The sequence below is a fragment of the Podarcis vaucheri genome (assembly GCF_965113315.1).
Source record: "Podarcis vaucheri genome assembly, chromosome: 6".
In the NCBI taxonomy this organism is placed as follows: domain Eukaryota; kingdom Metazoa; phylum Chordata; class Lepidosauria; order Squamata; family Lacertidae; genus Podarcis; species Podarcis vaucheri.
The window spans coordinates 43,440,694-43,461,992 of record NC_138764.1 but is presented as its reverse complement, the minus strand read 5'-3'; the positions used below and the strand labels follow the sequence as shown (position 1 = coordinate 43,461,992).

The 21,299-nt window shown below is 44.7% G+C and overlaps 1 protein-coding gene across 1 annotated transcript in view; it reads right to left on the bottom strand.

The window, feature by feature from the left end:
• Positions 1-11,308, bottom strand: part of WLS (Wnt ligand secretion mediator) — a 38,198-nt gene extending 26,890 nt beyond the window's left edge. The window contains exon 1 of the mRNA XM_082227287.1: positions 11,029-11,308. Coding sequence (XP_082083413.1) covers positions 11,029-11,134 — 106 coding nt within the window. The 5' untranslated portion in view covers positions 11,135-11,308. The remainder of the gene's footprint in view (positions 1-11,028) is intronic.
• Between the last annotated feature and the right edge of the window lie 9,991 nt (positions 11,309-21,299).

Below are 21,299 nucleotides of genomic sequence, written 5' to 3'. Positions count from 1 at the left end.
CAGAGCTGCTCAGCAGACAGTAGAGGGACGAGGCCAAAAGCCCAGAGGGCAGCGCAATGTGTGAGACCTCCCCAGAGTCATCTGAAACTGGGAGAAGACTCCGGGGAGGGAATCCGCCACTGAGCATGCTGGCAACCACAGATTTGTGGACACCTGTACAAGGTTGCTGCCTTTCTTAAAAAAAAAACACCTACATTTTATTTTCTTCATAAAGATCAATGGCAGGCAGGGAAAGGATAAGCAAAGTCTCCCAGTATTTAAGCCACAAGCCCATAGGTCATTCAACTACTTCAGAAGCAAAGGAAGTCTGCAGGCTGTTAGCCGACCATTCCTAAAGCCACACACATGGCATTGCAGATTATGCTAAATGTCACAAGCAAATTAAACCATAGCACAAGAGTATTCTGGTAAGGTTCCTATTACTGTGTGTATGAATCTCCAGGCTTAATTTTTAATATGCAGGGATGGGGGATTAAAAGCACATCCCCCCCCCCGCACTTTCCCCAAAAAGCATCCTCTCAGGCTGGGGGGTGGGGGAGAGAATGCCCAGTAATTGCATTTTAAAGAACAAAGGACTAGAAAAGTGAAACAAAACCAGATTCCAGTCCTCACCCGCCTCTTCCCTCAGCCCATTCGTCCGTCCCCTGCAATGAAATCAGTCCTTTAAAGAAGTGTTCCCCAACCTTGGGCCTCCAGATGTTTTTGGACTACAACTCCCATCATCCCTCGCTAGCAAGACCAGTGGTCAAGGATGATGGGAATTGTAGTCCAAAAACAGCTGGAGGCCCAAGGTTGGGGAACACTGCTTTAAAGCACTGGTCTGATTATTTGTAATGGGTTTCCTTACGTTCCTGCTTTCCTTGCTATATGTCCAACTGCAGCAAATACCTAGCATACAACCACAATGCAAAAAATATTGCTTAAAGAAATATCTGTGTCCTGCTTGGCACAAAACCGAAGCACAGCACTCTCTTCTCCCGAGCTTTGTTCCGCATCATGCTTTGCAATCCCGTTCACCGACTCTGCTGCCATTCCAAAGACATCCACCACCACCACCTTTTGGCTCAACACTTCTTTCCTATTGTACGGCGCTGAAGCCAGCTCTGTCATACAAATGGTGATGATGCTTGTCTACTGTACCACCTCCAACAAGTCAAGAAAATATGCGAGTTACCTCTTCTTCACAGCTGTTTAACTTTATTTGGAAAGGCACCTTTTTAAGTCCACAGCTCCCTTGACCCAGCTACATTCTTTCTGCAGCACCCCTGAGAGGCTCAGGAGCCCAGTTATGCCACCCCTTTCCTGCAGAGCTGGCAGCTTCTCACCCTTTTTCAAACACCCTTCCTTGCGGAGTGTTCCCTCAGCCTCCTCCCCTCTCCCCTCTTCTTGGGAGTCCTCTGGGCAGCAGCCGCAGCTTAGCTGCCCCCCTACCCCAAAGACAGGTGCCTCCTCACACAGCCCCACAGTAGCCTGGGAAGCCCCCCTGGCCAGCCCCAGAGGCACCATTTGCCTGGGGAGTAGCCAGGACTGCTGCAACAAACAGCAGTGCAAGTCTTTGGGAGGCAGAGACGCAAGAGGGCATCAGAGGAGGGAGGGAAGGAAAGAGGGACAGAGGCCAGTGTTGCCCAGGCACCCCAATCATTCAAGGCACCCCAGGGTGCCACGGCCCCCAGTTGAAAACCACTGCTATGGGCCACAAGTTTAAAACAGTGTTAAAGTTATGGCAGGGTATCTAAAGTCCTGCTGAGTTCATGGGTAAGAAGGAGGGGAGGCAGAAGGAGGTTTTTTTTTGCAGAACAGCATTTGTTTAATTGAGAACTGTCTACTTCAAATACAAAGACCTCACAGAGTATTTTATCTGAAGAGCTGTGTCTGGAATGTCTGGCTTTTCTCAAAGAGTATTGCTTGAATTCAAGCCATTCATGCAGAATGGTGGCTGTAATGTTCCCCTTTAGATGTTGGGGGATTTGTTGGGCAATACAAAAAATAAAAATAAAAGCAAAGTGGGTGGAACAAAAGACCTCGGGGCGAAAAAAAGAGTCTGTTGAAGTTTGGACCAGATGTCCTTTAAAACACAGCACGATGACAGATAAAATCTGGGTGACAGTCAACTTGAGAATCCAACTCAGAGATGCTCTGTTTAGTTCAACCTAGTTTCTGGCATTTTATATGTTTGGCACTATCGGTTGAACAAAACATAACATTTACTGAAGTATTTTATTTGTTTACAAAATTATTAACTTGGGTACTTTTGTAAATAAATACTTAAGAACAAAAACTTACAAGTGAGAAGCTACAATGTCAGAGAGCACTAAACAATACAGCCTCTCCAGTTCAATTATATTCCCATCCATTCTGTTCAGCAGTTAGCAAACAAGTATTCATCGCATGTGCTCCCCACACCCTCCACTTGGGAAGGAATGAGAAGCATAGCTACCCCTCTTCCTCAAGAAGGTCCTCTGACCTGGGGTCTGCCTTTCCTTGCTGGAATTATCAATCTGAATTGAATAGTTTGTGTTTCCAGAAGAAAGTGTTAGAATTTCTAGAGGGAAAGCAGTGCTAGTTAGCAACACTATTGTGTGGCATCTTCAAGACTAAGAAATGTTACTATGGCACAAGCTTTTCCAGACTACAATACTCTTCAGATATGGTGATGGGGAAGATAAAGTTGGAAGCCTGGGGTCAGAGGGAAAGTACAGATAGTGTCAACTCAATCAGAAGCAGAATGCATGCAAAGTAACTGCAGTGATTGCTTTATCACCCATCAACTTACCATGCTAATTAACATCTGTAGAGGAAAGGGAACCCACTGTCCCTACTGAGACCTGAGAGAGGAGTTGAACTTATATCACTGGTTTAAGAATACTGCCATTTCTCATATGGGATTTGCGTCCACCGACACAATTGCTTAGGGATTGGCCTGATGGACCTACGCAGAATGCAGAAGGGCATTGTATGCAGATGATGGCATACATGGAAGATGAGCAAGGGGGAATAAAACGCTGACATTATTAGCTCCTATAATGGTACTGACAGAGAAAATGTGGGGACAAATTTGCCACCTGGATTTTGCACAGTCTCATTATTGTGCTGATGTGCAGCTGGAAAGATGATTTAGGTCAAAGGTTTTCAACCTTTTTGAGTCCACAGCTCCCTTGACCAACTACATTCTTTCTGCGGCACCCCTGTGGGGCTCAGGAGCCCAGTCGTGTCACCCCTTTCCTGCAGAGCTGGCAGCCTCTCACCCTTTTTTGAACATCCTCCTTTGTGGAGTGTTCCCTCAGATTCATGCAGCTGCTGGGTGACCTTGGACTAGTGACACTTCTCTGAAGTCTCTCAGCCCCACTCACCTCACAGAGTGTTTGTTGTGAGGGAGGAAGGGAAAGGAGAATGTTAGCCGCTTTGAGACTCCTTCGGGTAGTGATAAAGTGGGATATCAAATCCAAACTCTTCTTCTTCTCCTTGGGAGTCCTCTGGGCAGCCCCGTTGCTGCCATCCCAGGTCTCTGAGCTGCCCCCACCCCACCCCAAAAAGGTACCTCCTCACACAGCCCCCACAGGGGCCTGGGACTTGTCTGTCCATTCCCAACAGCAAGGGCTGGCAGACTGACTGGCTGGGCTTCCTCGCCTGCTTGCTTGCTTACTCCGAGGCCACCTCAGCTTCTGGCAACCAGCACTCCCTGGCCAGCCCCAGAGGCACCATTCGCCTGCAGAGCTTGTAGCCAGGGCTGCGCACAAGCTTTCGGGAGGCAGAGACACGAGAGGGCATCAGAGGAGGGAGGGAAAAGGGGCAGAGGCCAGCGTTGTCTGTGACACCCCTGACCATCATTCAAGGCACCCCAGGGTGCCATGGCACACCAGTTGAAAACCACTGGTTTAGGTTACGGAGCTGTTTATTAAGCAAGTATAAGCCTACAACCCAAGGCCTGAGAGAGGAAAGTATAATTCTACAAATCTGGTTTTAGATCTATGATACATTGGGGTAGTTTTAGTTGAGAGCAGTAGCTGGCAACAAGTAGTATCCTGCCACCTTATCTTCTGGGTCTGTCTTATAGGAGGCTATTCCTGGAAATCAATTCACCCTTGTTAGTCTTCGTTAGATGGGTACTGTACTATCAGATGTGCCCGGTGTCAAGTTGTGAGTCTATTTGATGGGTCAGAACAAATGTGGTTTTATTGCAGGGTTTGGCTATTCTACACAATAGGCTGCCCACGTTGTACACTTTCTGGAGAAGGAACCCAGGGCTTTGGTCCTTAAAGTACTTCTTTGTTACTGACCATTTTTGGTCAGTAACACTCTGGTGAAGATGGTACCCACAAAGTCATAAAAAGTGTTTGCTAGCAGCTTGCCAGAGACACAGTCTGAATGTTTGTAGACATGTGCAACAAAATTCTTCTTCCCCCTAATAATGGCATTTATCATGTGATTTCCTGAAATGGAATTTAGAAGGGCTCCAAATTAAACACACACATGCCCTGGCATGCAAAAATGCATTTAGGGTACTGCAGGCAGTTGTTCCACTGCACTAGCTCTAACACTTTAGCCCCCTCAACCAATCTTTGCTGCAGTGATTCCTGGTTCGCAGTCCACAGCTCTTGAAGGAAGCTTTCCTTGAGAAAGCTGTGCTAAGAACAGCGGCTTCTCAACTGCTTTCCAAATCTATGTTTTTATGAGGTCTGACTGGGAGTGAAGTGTTTGGCATTCCACACCTACTCCCAACAGCATTATGCAGACAGTTTACAATGAGCTATATGTGATTCAGACCCTACTCCACCCTAGTTTTGTCTTTAAATGTGGGTTGTGATAGCAAGGGGAGGGGTCAGTTCTTGCGACCAGAAGTCCATAGCCTCCCAAGATGGAAGCTCAGGAAGATTCTTCTGACTCGGCCCCTTAAACCTTTGCTAGAGTCCCACCACATGTCTCCAGCCAATTTCTTGGTTTTACCTCAAGACACCTTTCTGGAAACTTTCAACCATGGGGGGGGGGAGTGTTTGCTCTAATAGTGAAACACAAACCGCTATGGCCTGCGTAAGTACTGTTTAATCTAAATACACCACAGGCTCCCAGATCAACATTTAAAATGTATCTGCAGCTGGAATTTTGCCCTTCTTTTATTTTTTTACAGCTCCTTTCTGCGTTTCAGATTATTTACCGATCTTTGTTTCACACCCCAATGGATCGTTCAGAAAAATCTGAATCGCAGGGTGTCCACACTGATTAAAACTTGAAGCCTAGTGACCTCGTGTGATGTTAACTACTCCCATGCTCCAAGAGCTCTCTGCTTTTCTCTTCAATTACCCCCTTCTGCGCAGAGCTATCGCTACCAAATGAGCGCATACAATGGGCTTCTGCTTCATTACACTAACCAACAGGAGGGCAGGAATAAACAAGCTAATTTATCATCCTCAACTCTCACATCGCTAGCCTGCATCGCAAATCTGTTTCTGTGGAAAGAATTAAAAAAAAAACCCCACTGACTTGCAACTCGCTCAGCTCATAGCACTTTACAACCCAGTCAAACTTTTAGCAGAAGCGCTTCCCTTCAGTGGCGTAGCGTGGGGGGTGCAGGGGGGGCCGGCCGCACCAGGCGCAACATCTGGGGGTTAGGGTTAGGGGGCGCAAATCCACAGGTTAGGGGGCGCAAATTTCTTGCCTTGCTCCGGGTGCTGACAACCCACGCTATTCCACTGCTTACCTTTTGGTAGTTTTTGCACAGTTTGGCTACACTTCTACACATCCTTACATGTGAGACTGTCCCACTGAAATCAGAAGACCTTGCTTCCCAGTAAAGAGGTTTAGGATTGTGCTTATGTATGTTGCGTTTTTCGTGAGTGCGACTTAATCGGTATAAGGTACACTGAACTTAAGGGAGAGTGGCCTACTTACTTTTTACTGGAGTCAGCAACAGGATTTTTTCTGCTGCCTCTCTCTCCCAATTCTCAACCAGTACTGCCATAGTTCAGTTATTTCCCCAGGTTTGTGCCTTTCCTATAAAAGTATCAAAAGGCAGCAATTTTCTACACCCTTTTCTCCTGGAACATGCTGCTCCCAACCAGAAGCACAAGGCAAGGTTGTTTCTCCAGAGAAATCATTATGACCAAGTTGATTTTGAAAATTTTCCAAAGAAGCACTGTCGACCATGAATGATGTCATAAATTGTTGTTGTTGTTGCTGCTAAGAATTACATTTTTATACTGCCCTTCATCTGTAGAACTCAGGGTCGTTCACAAAATAACAAGAATAAAAACAACAACAAACCAATAATCTCTCCTCCCACAACACATTTAAAAGGGCATTAGATGTCAATCAGCCAAAGGTCTGGTTGAAAAGGAACAGTTTTTGCCTGGCACCTAAAGGTGTACAATGAAGGTGCCGAACAAATCTCCATGAGGAGAGCATTAAGTCGGATTAGATAGCAAGTTTACTACTATATACTTCTTGAAGCAGCCAATGCCTACAGCAGTTTGAATTCTGTAGCATGTATATTTTCACTGTGACCCTCCAAGCCAATTCAACACACACACACACACACACACACACGGGAAACATTTGCTAATTGCAGCATCGCATACCTGGGCCTCGTCCAAGCCCTCCTTTTGTCGATTTTTACTCTGGATAAAAACACATTTCCTGCTCCTTCAGCCAGACTATTAAATCTCTCACAACACAAGTCTAAACAGCAGTGATGACCCAACATTATTGACAGCAGAGGCGAGAGCACAGCTCTGAGAGGAAAAACAGTGTCTTTCAAGCTGAAACATTTCAATTCTACAGTGCCTAATCCGCAGGTAACTACTGGTACCTCATAAAACAGTTTATTTAGACTAGCCTGTCCCCCCTAGACATAACTCTGCATCTACCACATACATGCCTGAAGGAATACTAAAGTATCCTTGGTATGTGCAGACAGCCTTTTCATCTCAAGGGAAGCATTCCTAGCTTACAGAAAGAGTTTGAATTTTAGCTTCAGGCAAAACAGAAGCCTTCTTCGCTGGAGGAGAAACCATTTCCCTTCCCAAACACGCCAAGATCCTTAAAGCAGGGGAAAATCTTCATTTTTTAAAATGAGATTAGGGTTTCTGACACTATCATAGCACTTTTAGTCTTGTTTTATCTTCTCAACCACTCCCATGATAAGAGGTTAAGCTACAAAAGAGCGACTTTGTGATGGGCTTTTAATCAGGATCTTCTATATACCAAACCCCAAATCAGATTCACTAATAGCTTCAGAAGGTGAGGGGGGTTATTGAGAAAGAAACCAGCAGTAGCATGTTACTTTGGCGTCTAGTAACAGCTCTGACAATCCTTCTTAGTATCTGGAAAGAACTACAGCGGAGTATTGTATCACATAAAACTAAGCAAAGACACTATTATAGCTATAAAGCCGTTTACTGTAAGTTATGCCATTACAAGAGATAAAGGCAAGGCAAGGCAGTTTTGGTAGGATCTAAAGTATTCCCCCTCAAGTCCTTAATCTCTATTCTTCACCACTCTTAAAAACGAACAGATTTGTGCCAAGTAGTTTCATTTTCCAGTACATTTTCCCATTCAGCTGCAATTAACAGATATTCACTGAAGAAGGGAGTAGACATGACCTTTCTTGTCTATTTCCTATCTCAAGAATCTATGCTAAGACTGCAGGCTGAATATTTCCAAACAGAAGGGCCCCCGTGCAGCATTCATGCCCTGAGTACAGCATGTACCTATTCAGCAGAGCAGCCCTAGCCACAGATGTGGCAAGGGATCCCAGTGTTTAAAACTGCATGACGGAATAAAATAAGCAAAACTAATCTTGAATAAAGATAGGCAATCTGATATGGGGTCATCCATGAAGCACAGAACTTGTTAAGTGTTGACCAAGGTAAACACCACCTTGTTAACTTCTAGGGACTTTCTTTTAAGGATCAAAGAACAAGCCAGTCCCACCTCAGCCAAGAGTTCACCCTTGGCCATGAGAATCATAGAATTGTAGAATGAAGAGGGATCCTGAGGATCATGCAGTCCAACCCCAAAATACAGGAATATGCAGCTGTTCCATATGGGGAATCGAACCTGCAACCTTGGCATTCTCAACACCATACTGTAACCAGCTGAGCTATCTAGGATTTTGTCACGAACATGGATCTTCTATGGGAGATTGCCAACACACTATAAACCACGACCAGTTGACTGAAAAAATGATGAATGGAAATTACTATTAAGGGAGTGAAGTGCAAGGTTACCACTATGAATTCATTAAGCCACAATCTTAAGTATCCTCACATAGACTGGGATCAGAAATCACACTCCTCATTGAACTAACCATATTTTGTTGGATTCGGAATGAGCAAACTCCCATCCCTCCTTATATACCCTCTGTAAAACAAAACTTCCAAGTTTGCAAATGATGTCCAAACCAGTAACTTGTGGTTTGAAACCTCCCTGAACACAAGCGTCACTCAGTAGTAAAACAACAACAACAACCCCAAACCTCCAACGTAACAGCGCACAGAATTTTTTCTGGAAATTTAGTATTCAAAAGTATTCCACAGTCTTGTTATTTGAATTAGAAGCTATGCTTCTGAAGGATGTATTCATGGCTCAAACATACCGAACTAGAAAACCTGAGTTACGTAATGGCATACAACAGCAGAATCATGTAGCCGCTATTCTACAATTTGATCTAAAGCAGGCATGGCCAATCTTGGCCCTCCAGCTGTTTTGGGACTACAACTCCCATCATCCCTAGCTAACAGGACCAGTGGTCAGGGATGATGGGAATTGTAGTCCCAAAACAGCTGGAGGGCCAAGTTTGGCCATGATCTAAAGCAATCTGTGGCCCTCCAGATGTTACTTGGCTATAACTCCCATCACCCCTGGCTACTGACCATGGTTGTTGGGACATATGGGCATTCAACATCTGGAGTCCAGCAACTTCTGGAGGACCACAGGTCTCTTACCCTCATCTAAATGTTCTATCATGGTGCCTTAAAATATTTTCCAGGCTTTCAGAATTTGAAGGTGGAAGGCATTTTAAGCAAGCACTGTGCATTAGGACACACTAAATCAACTTTCAAAAATAAAAATATAACCCCAGCACATGATGTGGTTAAGATGAGGTGGGATAACCAACTGGCATGGTCCTCGAAATAAAAACCTCTGTGAAGTTTGTTGCAACATGCCTCAGATTTGCCTGTAACAACCCATTAGTGGTGTCTTGCAGACTCACGTTGGGGAAAGCCTTCGTGCTATGAGATGAACCTTAAAATTGAGAATTAAAACAAAGGATTTGGGGTATGCCTGCTCCAGAGCCAGAACAAATTAAAGGTTACGTCACTGCTTAAGAAACTGCCTGGAGCAAGAGTTTTCAGAGTGCTGAGCACACTGGAAGGAGAGCAAGATTTTAAGTATTCTCTCTCCCTCTAAGCATTTGCTCCACTAACATTTCCCATAAAGGTCACTCCATATTCATTTTTCTTAAGACATAAGCAGATTTGCCCGGAAAGGGGATTTTTTCTTCTGCATCTTAAGACAGATACAGTGTGTGCAGGTTAACTAGCAACTTGGATTGTGCTTCTTAATTTAAAACAAAAAAACAAAGCAAGCCCTAAACAGAATTATTTATTTGCGAAGCAAAGCAAGGGCACTGGGTTACTAGACTATTCACCATATCATTTCCCTGTACCGTGCGACAGATGTCAGAATAAAGGTGCAAGTTTTGGGGCACAGATAATGAAAAATAGTGAGTACCTGTCTGAGCTAGAAACAAGGAGTAGCACCCAGATCGGGGATCTGAAAAGAAAAAGCCCTCAAATAGAATGGAACATGCTTCCCACTTTTGTTTGCCGTTTCATGCCCCCAAGCTGTTTTTAACACAGCTTGTTGAATTAAGCATTTCCTCAGTTCCTACCATTTAGTTATCTGTAAACGTAGGAATTTCGGCTTGGGAGAGCAGCAACCCCATAAGTTTCAGACAGTCAAAGACAACAGAGGGAAGCTTTTTGGGGGAATCCCTGGCTGAAGCCAATCTTCCTCTATCCCAGGAATGGGAGGGTTACGAGGGAGACAGTTGAACTGTGCATCCATGCAGCACAACTTTTACTTCGCCCGGAAGGAGGGCGCGAGGAGGGGGGAAACAAAAAAAAACCCCTTTTGTCCACCCAATACGTTTAAAGAAAGGTGCGCCCCCCCCCCCAAGCAAGATCTCAGGTAAGTGATTAAGTTGCCTCCATCGAGACAGGAGCAAAGACTCGAAGGGAGTGTGTGCAAATAATAATAATAACCCTTCACCCTCCGTGTTTGTCTGTGTGTGAGGGGGGTGTCACTTCCTTCTTCTCCCGAGGGAGCGTCCTTACCCCCCCCTTTCAGCCTTAAATCCAAACTTAGAGACTGCCTAAGCAAATGTAAGCCTGGCTCGAGAAAGAAAGAAACACAAGAGAAAGGCAGATCCCCGTCAAGGAGGCACAATGCGCAAACATTCCTTTCGTGGGCTCGAGCAGCTCCTCTTCTCATTGCAATTGAAAGAGATTAGCTCTCTCCCTGCAGCCCAGTCGGAGAGGAAGGGGAAGGGAGGGAGATCGTCGGGACGAGGCTGAAGTAATAGGGAATATCAACTTCGCGTTTCATACAATCCCCCCCCCCCCCCGCCGGCTTTCTTGAAGAAACCAAGTCGCCATGCTTAAGAGGTTTCGCCTTTCCACTCGCTTCCTTGGTGCAGATCCTGGAAGCGAGGCCGAAACACACACACCCAAACACACACACACACACACACACCCCGAACAAACTTTTTTCTGCCCCGAGCCTGTGCGCGCGCCCCTCCCTCCCTCCTTCCTTCCCTCCCTGCTTTCTCCTTCCTTTGCAGCCACTCGAGTGCAGGGGGCACAAAGAGGCCCGTGGCGCGGTGTTTTCTTAACTACAATAGCCCGGCTAATTAGATCACAGAAGCAAAGTCTCGAAAACAGGGAAGAGAGAAGCCAGAAAGAGAAAGACAGAGAGAGAGAGAAAGGCGAAGGAAAAGAAGGATAAAGTTTGCCCCTGCGACGCACTTACCGATCAGACCTCCCACCAGAAAGGCGATGATTTGGAAAATCAGCAAGATCACGCCAACAATGCACAGCTTCTTAGTGCTCATGTTCTCGATAATTGCCCCTGCCATTTTTTGCAGCTTGCTCCCTTTGCACAAGCTACTGCGGCAAAAGTTAAGGCTGTCAGGGATGGGGAGGGAGAGCGGCGGCCGCCTCGGCACTGATTGCCCGGGCAAGTCCGGATCCGAATCCCGCTCTGCCGGGAGCTGTGATTGTGGCCGGCGCTCGGCTGCATGTGGCTGCTTTAAAGGAGCAGGAAAGCGGATCACATGATACCCACCTCCCTCCGCCGCCTCCTCCTCCTCCCGCCTTCCTCTGCTATTCAGCAGCAATTGGTGTCAAGTCTCGCAGAGCGGTGGGGGGCAAGGCGGAGGAAGGGGGCTTGGAATTAACAAGTGGAAAGAGGACCAGGCGGATTCCCCCAACTCCAGAAAGGGTTCTCTGGGTCTCTCCCGAGGCCTAGCCCGGCGAGAACAAAAAGCCCCCAGAAAGTTCACCAGACTTGGGGATGGATGTTAAGGAAGGATAACACGAAGATGCTATTAAGATGTGTCCTTTAAAAACGATTTTATCACAGGTTCAGCGGGGGCGGGGAGAAAACTTTGCTCTTTCTGTTTCAGAATTAGCTACCCCTCCGTTTTGTGTGGTTGGTGACTTCTGTCTTACCTCCGAAGCTGGTTGAAAGGCAGAAAAACCACAACCCTGTCATATTCTTCTGCCACATAACCACATGGATGTACAATCCAGCAACAATAGTCACTACAGGTGACAGAACAGGAAATGGTAGTGGTGAAAAAGGATATCCACTCTAGACATCACACTAATGTCCAAAAATAATCTGCCATGAACTTGGCTTAATAAGTGACACCATCAAATTTCAAATGCTGTGGTTACATTTCCAAATGTTCACCACCACCACCTATAAGAAGTTCACAAATTGCAAAAAAAAAATAAAATAGAAAGTTCCAGTGTAAGTTCCTTCTTTTATCTTTAGAAGTGCATTATATACAAACTTAAGAAAGGGCCCTCTCTGTGGTAGCCTCTAGAAGGAGGTACATCTGATGCTGATGATGTGTTGAAACCATTTTACTAGGTTAAAACCATTTTACCTGCCATTGTCGAAGGGAAACTCCCCACAGGAGTAGAAATCATATATCGAACAGATGGAAAGCTCTTCAATCTGAGCAGGCTGAAAGCAAAGAGTAAGGTTACCATAACGTCCATCATAGACCTATCTTGGCCTATCACTCAACATCCAAAAAACCAAAGTGCTGCACCAACACGTACAAAATAACTCCTCTGCAACGCCACAAATCTAACTTAATGGTGTAACGTTGGAAAATGTCAATCACTTCTCCTATCTAGGACAGTTATCTTTCCACAAGGGCCAACATTGATGCCAAAATCCAGCATCACCCGAGTTCTGTGAGAGCGGCTTTCTCCCAGTTGAAGTGCAGAGTATTTGAGGACCGGGACATTCGCAGGGAAACAAAAATGCTTGTTTACAAAGCTATTGTACCACCAGCCTTACTATATGCTTGTGAAACACGGACCACTTATAAACGCCATCTCCAACTCCTCGAAAGATGCCATCAACGGTGTCTCCGAAAAATTTTACACATCACTTGGGAAGACAGGTGAACTACTATCAGTGTACTGGATGAAGCAATGATCACCAGTGTTGAAGCAAAGATTCTTCAACATCAACTTCGTCGGACTGGTCATGTTGTGCCTGATGATCATCTTCCAAAGCAACTACTCTATTCCAAACCTACAAATGGAAAGCGTAATGCTGGTGGTCAACAAAAGAGGTTTAAAGACTGTCTCAAGGCAAATCTAAAAAAATGTAGTATAAACACTGACAACTGGGAAACACTGGCCTGCGAGCGCTCCAGTTGGAGAATAGCCTTTACCAAAGGTGTCATGGGCATTGAAGACATTCGAACTCAGGACGCAAGAAAGAAACGTGCTAAGAGGAAGGCACGCTTTGCAAATCCACACTGTGACCAACTCCCACCCAGAAGCCAATGTCCCCACTGTGGAAGGACGTGGATCCAGAATTGGCCTCTACAGTCACTTACAGACTCATTGTTAAAACCGTATTTATGGAAGACAATCTTACTCGGCTACGAATGATCGCCAAAGAATAAGAAATAAACCTGCCATTATTCTAGATACTGGTAGTTTTGGAGGGCTGAATAGTTTTATTTCTCTTAAATTTATTGTTGATTATGTTTTATAATTTTACTTCTTTTTTTTTTACATCACCCTGTGATCCATGTATGGATGTAAGGTGGTGTATATGTTTTTAACATGTCAAACACACTATCTTAGTCACAGTCACTGCTGTGTGTAGTAGATTAGAAGAATCACAATTCTTACAGCTAAGAAACTGAGGCAGCAAATGATTGGCCAAAGCTCCCCCACCAGATTTCAGAGCTGGTATCCCTAGTCTAAGATTCCATCTGCTACATCAGACTGGCTTTATGCTAAGGAGATGACATTATTTGTCTTGGGGAATTTTTTGGTTTCTTGTTCCATAGAATGTTTTTAAGGCAAAAGACGGGCAATGCAAAATAATCTTACTATTCTAGCTAGCTCAATGCCAAGAACAATTATCTAGGATTGAGCACATTGGAGCTTACTTTTGAGTATACATGCACAGGATTGTACATTAAAAAATATTGTTAGAAAACAATGCTGTTAAAGGGATTACTGAATACAGGAAGAATTGCAAGCACTCGAGAATAATATTATCTTTCACAGAAGTTTTGGTCCTAGACAAGTATTAAAGAGAATTTCTTCTTTTTCCTGCTGTGGAGTTTCCATTTGGGCAGCAATGGAGAAAAGTAGTCACTTCAGGAGGAAGGATATCTGAGACACAACCCTCTGTCAAAACATCACTAAATAAAAAAGGTGGATTAAATCAGCAGCAAGTCTTCCACTCCCACCTTTCTATGTGCCCTATTCTTTTCCACTCAAATTGGTTCATGTCCTTCTAAATTAAGTGGCACTTACTCCCAGGGAAATGTACATAAGACTGCAGCCTTACACTTTGCCTGTTTTTTTCAGGTGTACGTCTAACTTTTTTCAGTAAGAGTGATCCCCAAGTATGTGTGGGTAGGATTGCAGCTTAAAATTTGTAAAAGATTTCCCAACAGAAGAAGAAAATTTCCACTCTTGTGGACCTTTCCGAAAACTGCTCAAAATGAAGGCAAAAATTAATCAATATTTCCATTTTACACATTATTTTAAAAAGGGCAAAAGTGTGGGGCAATGTTGCTCAGACGATTTTATTTGGTCATGCATTTGTATGATTCATTTGTAAAGCAACTCTAATTGGGATCACAGTGTGATTCACAACACAACAGCAAAACAACAAAAATATGAGGTTTTAAGGGGAGGGGAGGGAGACATGTTGTGCTCCTTCTGGAGTAGTTTGTCTACCTTTGGTCCCCACCCAGCACTCAGCTCTCATCTGTGGCTCCTAGAAGCTGTCAGCATGTATCAGCAGCAACACCCCAGGAATGGTTTCCATTGGCCTGCTAAATCACATGAGGGTAGCTGATGGGTCTCAAACCTTCAGTGAGTTAGGGACTTCCCCTGTAGGCAAAGACAGGCTCTGGCAGATTGAGCAGATGAAACCAATAGTGGGTCCAAGGGTCAAGAAGGCGGTTTCTGCCCATGCTGTAGAGCAGTGTTTCCCAACCTTTTTTGGGCAAAGGCACACTTGTTCCATGAAAAAAATCTCGAGGCACACCACCATGCCAGATGGGGAAAGGTCACTTTTTACTTATGTTTTTTTTTAAAAAAAAAGCATAGAAGGTAATGGTTAGGCTAGCATCCCTCTTCCAAATATGCTAGGTTTTTATTTGCAGGGACTGTTCTACATGGGAAAGCATTCAGCACTGTCATTCTCCCATCTGCCATCTGAATTGGTACTATTCTGGGTCAACTTACTCTGCTGCATGTGTAGATGAAAATGGCACCAAGTGTGGGGGAGGGGGCAGAACAGGTTTCAGATACAGGATATTAAGCATACACGTACTTCAAATTGAACTGGTTGCTTGCTTTGCAAGTTTTCATTTCCCAAATGACTGCCTTGGCAAGCGCAATACCTACCAGGCTCAACGCCGGTCTCGCGCTGCCGCTTCCCGCGCTCTCAAGGACCCGGGAGGAGGAAGCCGTGAAGGGAATCCCGAAGGCGTGAAAACCTCGCGTATGCGCAGGCCTTCCGCCTGCGACAGCCCAGTAGGCCGGCCGAAGCGAGCGGCGATGGGATGTGGGAGGGAGCTCGCTCGCCGCCCCGCGTGTGCCTATGTGGGGCACGTTATAGCCCCGTGACGTCAGCGCCACGCAGGCAGCCAGGCAGGCAGACGGCGAGAGCCCCGCGCTGGGCGGCCTCTCCTCGCCGCCGCCGCCCCGCCTCTCGCCGCCCGACTCGCCCACCTCCCTCCCACGGCACACCAGGCAACGTCTCGCGGCACACTAGTGTGCCGCGGAACACCGGTTGGGAAACACTGCTGTAGAGGGAAGTGAGGGGCAGATGGGGCTTGTGAACTCTGAAAGCTAGCCCATCTAGGACTTCCACTGCCTTGTGAGATATCTTCAGGAGAAGAAAGGGCTAAGAAAAACCCCATCACATATTCAGAGTGAAGTCTCTTAAGAGAGTTGGAGGGCATGTTGTACGCCTCCTTCTGGCAACTTCTGCAGCCAAGCTGGTGCCAAATGTATTACTCTGCTTTTCTCTGGTCCCACATCAGCATGACTAAGAGGAGGTCTTGTCGTCTGGGCAGCCCAGGACCTCCATACACCCTGTCCTTCCTTGCTTCAGGGAGGTCACTTCAGGGCTGCTAATGCAGCAGTTTGACTTCACCTCGGAGGCACACTCCATTGTCTCTCGAGACATACAGATGCCCACAACAATCCATAAAACCATTAGCCATTGAACATTAGATAAAATCAGGAGTTTAGAAGTGCTTATGCCAATACAGCAGATAACAAGAACAATGCAGATAACTTGACTTCAATATAGCCCAAAGGCCTAAGTGATGCAACATCAACCATGAAAACAGTTTGCATGCATATAGCACCAACACAGTACAAAACCAGTATCTTGACTGATAAACCCTGTGCTATTAAGTTACTGGCTAAAGCTCGCCTCTTCATAGATCTGACTTTTAATAGGATTGCACTAGCAGAACACTTTGGAAACTAAGCTATACACCTAACATTTTTATTGCCTTTTTCTGGTTCATTTGAAGGATTCTATTCTGCATTGACACCTTTGTACCTATCCAAGAAGTCAAAGGATATTGATATACTTGATACTCCAATCTTCACTGTTTGTTTACTGTTTGTGTTGCTTATGTTATTTTTGTCATCATTTTTCCAGCCCCTGTTTGTCCTGGGTTTAAAATTATTTTTATAAATGTTTTTTATTGTTAATTGCTTCCAGATGTTTCATGGGAAGGGATTCATAGATGAAATGAAATACATAAAATGATAACTGATACCTCAATAAAAATAGTCATTTTAAAGAAATACTGTATTCTTTTCCCAAACCCTTATAGTTGCCAACTAGAAACTAGAGAATGGGGGCGGGGACAGGGGCTGGTCTGCTTTGGTGCCTTTAACTGCAGCAGGGAAGTAAACTCTGTCACTTACTAATGTTTGGGCGTTTAGATACACTGAAACACTAAGGACAACTTATCTCATATAGGTGAAAACTTGCACTCTTTTGTCTTTAGAATTCACTATTTCATGTTGAGCGATTGTTTGCCGCTTCACACTGGTTGCATTCCAGAGTCTCGTGATAAAACACCTAAGTATTCATGAGCTTCAGGTGCCCAAACGAATCCACTTCTCCCCTCCCTCTACAGGAGTGGCAAAACAAACCAGAAGCTGCAAAGCTGCATTTCCCCTGGCTTCCCATTACCTCCAAACTAGGAACAAAAGTGGATGGCTTCCAAATGACAATTTGAAACCATTGCTTCATGCATTCGCTTGTCTAGAAGCCATGAACTATAGTTCCCCAGTTCAGATACAGTGGGAAGCTATAGTTAACGGTGGTCTCCCAACTTGTTTTGCTATTTGTGCAAAGGAAGCATCTATATGCGGTGGGTACCTGATGTTTGCGCACATTTGGGCTTATTACATCATGGCCAATGTGTGTCTAAGACACTGAAACCACCATTGTGCCTCATTTCTAAGATTTCTAAAAGCCACTTGGCTGGTAATTGTTGGGAGACTGGGCAACAGGGACCATGGACCTGACCTAGCAAAGCAATTATTGCTTTGTAATTATGTTTATGCATCATATCTATGGATTCCTTAGTAGTTTCACCATTGCTTTTGGAAACACCTGAACTTTATTTCAACTGTCAGGAAATGCGAGATTCTTTGCAATGCTTGGCAGCATTGAAGCTCAAGTAGGACTGCTGTTTCCACACCACTTTAGGAAAGCTATCGTTCCTGCTTTAAGGTTTTTGGCAGTATCTGTCTAAAGCAAGGTCTAGAATAGAGTGGCCCAGTGGATAATGAACAACAACAACAACAGATCTGAGATGCCCCAAAGATAAATAAGGTGAAGCTCAAAGAGGACTGCTGGTGCTCATTCATATCCCCCACACTTGACACATTAAAAGCTCTAAGACGCAAGAAGGAATGCAGTCACTGTGTGCTCCTCGCCCACTTTTCTTGACCATCTGCTCTGGGACTACATCAGAGTCTTGCTTCTCCACAGCGGAGAGAAAGAGAGAGATGAAAGGGACCAGTGACATGGAAGTCATGGTAGCTGTATCCTCTCTCAGTGCCTCTTTCCCCCTCTTCAAAAAAAAGGATGGGCATGCTCAGGAAGGACATGAGTAAGGACCTTCCATGAATACTTTGTAAGCAACTCCACACAGAGCAAAATATTTAGGTTCCACCTCTGCTTTTGAAATTCTCACGTTTTGTCCCTCAACTCCTACACAAGCTATGATGAAAGCAAATGCCAAAATCCAACAAGTATGATAAATGTCCTTCCCTCCCTAGAAATCACAATACTAAAATTCTCTTTTAAACAGACAAAACTTACTATAGCTAATAGTGAAGCTCACCTTGCAGCCCCAAATAAGCCCCTTAGGAATATTTCAACATAAGAAAGGAGTAGGCCAGCATTTCCCAACCCGATGCCCTGTGAGGTTGTCTTCATTGAGGTCAAATCATTTCATTTTAATTTTACAGGGGGAGGAATTGCATCTCAACAGTGAATTAAATGGTAAAGCTTTGGTTGTAAGTCGCTTTGGTTAAAAACAACCACTGGAAGCAGAACTGGCATCTTAAATCCCTCCATTACACAGGATCAATAAAACATGCGTGGCAAAAATTAATTGCAATTTTCTTCCTTTAAATTATCTGTCATTTTCTGGTACAGTAAAAGGCGGGGGGAGGAAGGGCTGAAATGGGCTTTCAAACTCCACTGCCTCGTTTGAATTGAAATTTTTTCCCATAATAATATAGCTTTAAGAGAACTCGCATTAGCAAGTGTTACAGGATTTCACAGTGTGGGGATGCAGTTGTTTGGGAAGGTGCAGGCAGTTTAAATGCATTTCTCTACTGGCAGAAATAATAAATGCCCTGTGAAGAAAAAGAGGTGGTCTCGATGGATAATGATGTGAACACCCCCTGCTGCTAAGAATATTAACACTCCATTCCAAGCCTTTGTGCATTTCCCTCCATCAGAGCTGCCAATATGAATTTTGCTCTTTACCTCTCTTAGCAGATTCCTCCAACACACCAACCGTTATCTCCTTCTTGCCTCAATTAAGCCACAGACAGTTATCTCTCACCCAAGCTCCAAATGCAGAGACATGCTGGATTATTTTGTGCCACTGCTTCAGCTGAGCCTGACCGAATGGAAATGTAATGCAGACTGAACTGACAGAAACCAATGCTGAAAGGAAGAAAGCATTATAGGGCGCGCACACACACACACACACACACACACACTTCCTTTCCCAAAGTGACAAGAAGTTTTTAAGGGGCGGGGGACTCAATTTGCCTCCAGTTGCCCCAGTATATAGGACATGAGTTAGACTCGTTCCTTCACAAGTCTGATAAAAAATGAAGGGACTTGTTTCTAAATTCATGGGCTTAGATTTGCTCTATAAAGCAGGCCAGTCATATAGAAGGCATGGATAATTGTTATGGAAATTACGAGGGGGGGGGAGGGACATCTTTAAAGTTGTTAAATGTTACAAATATTATGCATAAATGTATCCTTTCGACTTGACAGCTCAGGGAAGTTACCTAGCTTTAACAATCGTATAAAATCAACTCATTTGCCAGTTTCCTCCATTTCAACACCACAGGCCCCACAAATAACCCAGAGATGCTTTTTAAATAAAAGGACACATTCTACTCATGTAAAAACACACTGTTTTCCGGAACGTCCGCAGGCTCGATTTAGAAGGTGATTGGGCTGGATCCGGCCCGCGGGCCTTAGCTTGCCTACCCATGGTGTAGACGCTCCTTCAGGTATACTGGACCAAGGATATTTCAAGAAAAAACAAATGCAATGTTTTTACCATTCTCCTCTGCTGTCAAAAGCCAATGTGAACAACTATGGAATTTCTGGGCCACAATGCTGCAGGTAACTGCTTTATATCAGTGCATAGCAGGGTAGCAATGATGGTAGTAATTTAGGGAGCTACATGGCTCTCTCTGTGTTCCAATAGGATTCCATTGCATACTGGAAACTCACTTCCCCAAAAGATCATACATTTGTGATAAGGAAAATGATGGGGGGAATGCACTGGAAAAGGTGTGAGTAGCTGCCCCCCAATCAGTAAAAATCAATACAAATCTTAGGTTCTGCCCCCCAGCAAAAGCCTGCCCCCCCAAACAAAAATCCTGGGTACGCCCATGACACCATCTAACCTCCCTGCAAATAAATCTGAATGAATACTCAATTAAAAAGGTCATGTAGAAGCTCACGCAGATTTCTGAATCTGTGGAGCAATACTAGTAAATATGTCTTCCCCTCCCAAAATACTGGAACTCAGGGCCATTATTTGAAGCTGGTTGGATGGAGCAATTCAGAACCAAAGGAAGTAGTTCTATCATGCAGTGCCTGAAATTTGTTTCCATTCAGTGTGGCAGTGGCCACCAATTTGTACGACATTAAAAAGAAATTAGATATACTCACAGAGGATAAGTTATCAACAACTATTGGACATAATGGCTACCTATTGCCTCAAGTATCAAAGCCAGCAGGTTTCTGAATCCTGGGGAGCATGATCAAGGGAGTGTTGTTGTGTTCATGTCATGCCTGTGGCCCTACTATAGGTATTGGGTTGGCCACAATGGGCACAGGATGCTGGACTAGATTAACTTTTGGTCTGATCCAGCAGTGGCCCCTCTTAGCATAGAATCCTAGAGTTGTAGCATTGTAAGGGTCATCTAGTCACTTAGTCCAACTGCCTGCAATGCAGGAATCTCAACATGTGGTCTCCCACCCAGTTTGAAGCCGCATCGGACCCTGCTTAGCTTTGCAAATGTGCTAGCAGTTTTATGTGCACTGAAGACATAGAGATTAGCAAATCAATATCCTTTGGTATTACTAAGCAGAGACAGCCTCTGTGTAGTCCCCCCCCCCCAAGATATTGTTTGATAGAGTTAACACCACCTACTATGGGATGCAATCTTTCCCCTACACATACATAGTCTCTCTCTCTGCTCTCCCTGTCTCCTCCTAGGTGACAGTACAGTTGCAATTGTACAGAATCTATTTGTGTAGGCTGCACATGGGCTCAAGCTGATGGAAGCAAAGGTGGCAGTGCTTTTCCTTGCTAAGCCATGGCCTCCTTTGCAGAAGTGGGGCTGTCAGGGCTACACGGTGGCAGGGACAGAACTTAGTCATCTTGTTGAAATTTCTCTTGCCGATGATGAGACACTCATGAAACTAGGATTTCTTATTCAACAGACTTCAACTCTCTCTTGCCAGGCCCCTGGAGCACCCACAAAATCTGCTATATTTATACTGAGCAGAAGATCAGGTTCCATGCTTGTAATCAGCAGTTGGAAAGAGCAACAAATTAAGTTACATTTTGCCAAATAATGGAGACAATCTAGTGGATGACGCCAGAAACCATTGTTTTGCTTATTGGGAGGGGTTTCATTACACACAGAAGGAAATGACTGTTTAATAATTGCCTTGAGTGCCTTCAGTCCAAAATGCTTTAAACAGCAGAG